Raw genomic sequence first — 3,687 nt, 5'->3', positions numbered from 1 at the left:
AAGCACAGACTTCCAAAACTCATCTTTACTTTTCAAATGTTCACGGGTAAACCCGAGTCTGGCTGAGATGTGCCAACATTTGAGTAAAGGGGTTCTTCTGGGACAATGGCCCACCACAATGAAGAGCCCTTACAACTGTGTTCCTTGAAACATCCACTCCAGAAAAAGCAGATCAGCAACAATCATCTTGGCAGACGTCAGGGGCTTCTTGCTGACATTTCTGACTATTTTCCTCTCCAGAGTTCTTGAAATCTTGCACTTACGACCACGCCCAGGTATGTTTCTTACAGAATTTGTCTCTTGAACTTGGAAATGAAGGAACATACAGCGGTTCTAGACACTGTGAAACGCTTGGAAATGATCATGATCCTCCATTATCTTCTTTCTGAGCTCAAGACTGATTTTCTTTGTCGTTGGCATGGTGAGTAAATGTAGTTTTAGTAGTAGTAGTTTTCAGTAGGCTCTCAATAATGTGTTCAAGTGACCTGTTCCTTGGAGTCCTTTTAAACTGACTGAACGCTCAGGTGTTGTTAGGAAGCCAATTGACTCCACAGGTGTTGTTTGAAAGCTAATTCGTTAATTAGGTGTGTTTTGAAAGCAAAAATTCACATGGGGGCTAATATTTTTGACCAACCCATTTTTCACAATATCCAAAATGTACCAAAAGTTACTAAATAGCATTGGTGAATCTTTGACACTAATTATATATACACTCACCGGCCACTTTATTAGGTACCCCATGCTAGTAAAAACGGGGTTGGACCCCTTTTGCCTTCAGAACTGCCTCAATTCTTCGTGGCATAGATTAACAAGGTGCGGAAGCATTCCTCAGGGAGTTTGGTCCATATTGACATGATGGCATACACAGTTGCGCAGATTTGTCGGCTGCACATCCATGATGCGAATCTCCCGTCCACCACATCCCAAAGTGCCTATTGGATTGAGATCTGGTGACTGTGGAGGCCATTTGAGTACAGCGAACTCATTGTCATGTTCAAGAAACCAGTCTGTGATGATTCCAGCTTTATGACATGGCGCATTATCTGCTGAAAGTAGCCATCAGAAGTTGGGTACATTATGGTCATAAAGGGATGGACATGGTCAGCAACAATACTCAGGTAGGTGGGCGTTGCAACGATGCTCAATTGGTACAAGGGGCCCAAAGAGTGCCAGAAAAATATTCCCCACACCATGACCACCACCACCACCAGCCTGAACCGTTGATACAAGGCAGGATGGATCCATGCTTTCAGTTGTAGACGCCAAATTCTGACCTACCATCCGACTGTCCCAGAGAAATCGAGAATCAGACCAGGCAACGTTTTTCCATCTTCTTTGTCCAATTTCGATGAGCTTGTGCAAATTGTAGTCTCAGTTTCCTGTTCTTAGCTGAAAGGAGTGGCAACCGATGTGGTCTTCTGCTGCTGTAGCCATCTGCCTCAAAGTTCGACGTACTGTGCGTTCAGAGATGCTCTTCTGCCACCTTGGTTGTAACGGGTGGTTATTGAGTCACTGTTGCCCTTCTATCAGCTCGAACCAGTCTGGCCATTCTCCTCTGACCTCTGGCATCAACAAGGCATTTCCGCCCACAGAACTGCCGCTCACTGGATGTTTTTCTTTTTCGGACCATTCTCTGTAAACCCTAGAGATGGTTGTGCGTGAAAATCCCAGTAGATTAGCAGTTTCTGAAATACCAGACCAGCCCTTCTGGCACCAACAATCATGCCACGTTCAAAGTCACTCAAATCACCTTTCTTCCCCATACTGATGCTCGGTTTGAACTGCAGGAGATCTCTTGACATGTCTACATGCCTAAATGCACTGAGTTGCTGCCATGTGATTGGCTGCTTAGAAATTAAGTGTTAACGAGCAGTTGGACAGGTGTACCTAATAAAGTGGCCGGTGAGTGTATGTATGTATGTATGTATGTATGTATGTATGTATGTATATATATATATATATATATATATATATATATAAAAATGAACACTACTGGAAGGCTACAGAATTGTATAAAACCTCAACAAAACTTTAAAAATTAATCGACAGACCCAGATGAACACAGAGAGAGATGAACGGATGTGTTGTCAAAAGTTGAGACAGTGTCACCCTGATTAAGTATTTTGTGGTATACTGACCCATATATGTTCTGGTCCTCTATGCTTGGCTTTAGGGGCACCTTAGGAGGAGCATGAAACCTTGGGACTACAGTGGCTGCTAGTACTGCAGACACAGAAAAAAAATCATGTTAATATTGACAAGTTGCAGCATTTACATCTACTTAAACCTGGTTAATGATCAAAGCTTTATATACACAGAAGAAGAAACGTGTACCTGGTGGAGTTTCTGGTCGAGGATCCTGCCTTTCTGTTGACAAAGGTGGCATGTCTTCTCCAGCCCTGTCTTGAATTCTAAATGGTGTTGGCATGGCGCCCATTTTTGCCAGTCTGTTGGGTGGGTCCTCTCTGGTAATTTTACAAATTAAAGTATTAGAATATGTCTGTCAGTTCAGCTCAGCTCAGGACCTTTGTTCCACGTCATCCCTCAATAACCCTCGAAACCCAAGCCCCCAAAGTCAGTCGAAACTATCAGGATAAGATTAAAATGGCTGATAAAAAATAAATATACAGCTAAACCTAATAGCACTTAGTTGATGAAATTGAAAAAAGAAATTATTCCTGATTAAAATCCAATATTAGAAAAGAAAAAAAATCATGATGATCACCACTGTAAATCTATTTAATTTAATGGTTTGGCTAAGCTCCATGAAACAAAAAACCTAATTCTTCATATCCTGATTTTTCTACTGTTTTCATCACACACAGACAATAAAATGACTGGGGATTTCTTAGAGGACTCTTTGTGGCTTTCCTGTGTTAAGAACAACCCTCACAATATTAAGCCGTTAAACTTCAGGTAGGGGAAATTATTACTTTCCGTGGCTCTAGATTTAATGACATCTTACCTGGGCTTTTCTCTCAGCCTCTCATTGGAGGAGTGGGAGGAGAGGTCGGAGTGGTGGCCCCGCCTGTCATCCTGTGGAGAGTAGGAGCGGTACGACTCAATCTCGGAGATATCTGCAACACACATGAACAAACAAGTTTAAAAAGGTGTCTATGATGTCTTTGGGTTTCATATTGCTTTCACGTTCAAGTAATAGAGATAAAAGGAGACTAAACACATGTTTGGAAAAGTAAAATGTATAATATCTTCTTAAATTACATAACATGGCTTTCACACAATGCAAATGACTCACAGGTCAAAGAAGCGGGAAAGGGCCCAATAATAATAATAATATGTACTACCCGCTCCAAGGATCTTGACGTTTTGATACAAAGGATATATTATTTGTATTTTAGCATGGCTTGATTGATAAAGCACAGCAATCCCTTCCAAATTAAGTAGATGCATTTAAGATGATTTAAACCTTGCAGAGCTGAAACTCCTCACACACAAACCGTCCCTATTGTTCTCAGATCTTTACAGAGAGGGATACTGGACGGCAAAAACCAGAGGGCTGCTGCGGTGCCAACCTTATCATAATGAAATTTTGTCATTTTCACTAGCAGGATTATGATGGGGGATTAGATCACCCTGCCTAAGGCGGGGGAGCATTTTCACACATGCAGAAACACACACAGAGTCCCACAACCAGAGAAAGTGGGTCACAGGTCTTCCAGCTATCCC

General features: G+C 41.9%; 1 protein-coding gene across 10 annotated transcripts in view; it reads right to left on the bottom strand.

Annotated features, from left to right (window-relative positions):
* Window positions 1–3,687, bottom strand: part of tjp2a (tight junction protein 2a (zona occludens 2)) — a 76,595-nt gene that overhangs the window by 15,949 nt on the left and 56,959 nt on the right. For all 10 annotated transcript variants that reach the window (XM_032538834.1, XM_032538839.1, XM_032538828.1 and 7 more), the window contains 3 exons: window positions 2,966–3,077; window positions 2,335–2,465; window positions 2,139–2,223 (listed from right to left, as the gene is read on the bottom strand). In XM_032538834.1, coding sequence (XP_032394725.1) covers window positions 2,139–2,223; window positions 2,335–2,465; window positions 2,966–3,077 — 328 coding nt within the window. The remainder of the gene's footprint in view (window positions 1–2,138; window positions 2,224–2,334; window positions 2,466–2,965; window positions 3,078–3,687) is intronic.

The sequence above is a fragment of the Etheostoma spectabile genome, chromosome 16, assembly GCF_008692095.1.
Source record: "Etheostoma spectabile isolate EspeVRDwgs_2016 chromosome 16, UIUC_Espe_1.0, whole genome shotgun sequence".
NCBI classification, from domain to species: domain Eukaryota; kingdom Metazoa; phylum Chordata; class Actinopteri; order Perciformes; family Percidae; genus Etheostoma; species Etheostoma spectabile.
The sequence above is the reverse complement of the archived record's forward strand: the minus strand, read 5'-3'. Positions and strand labels throughout refer to the sequence as shown.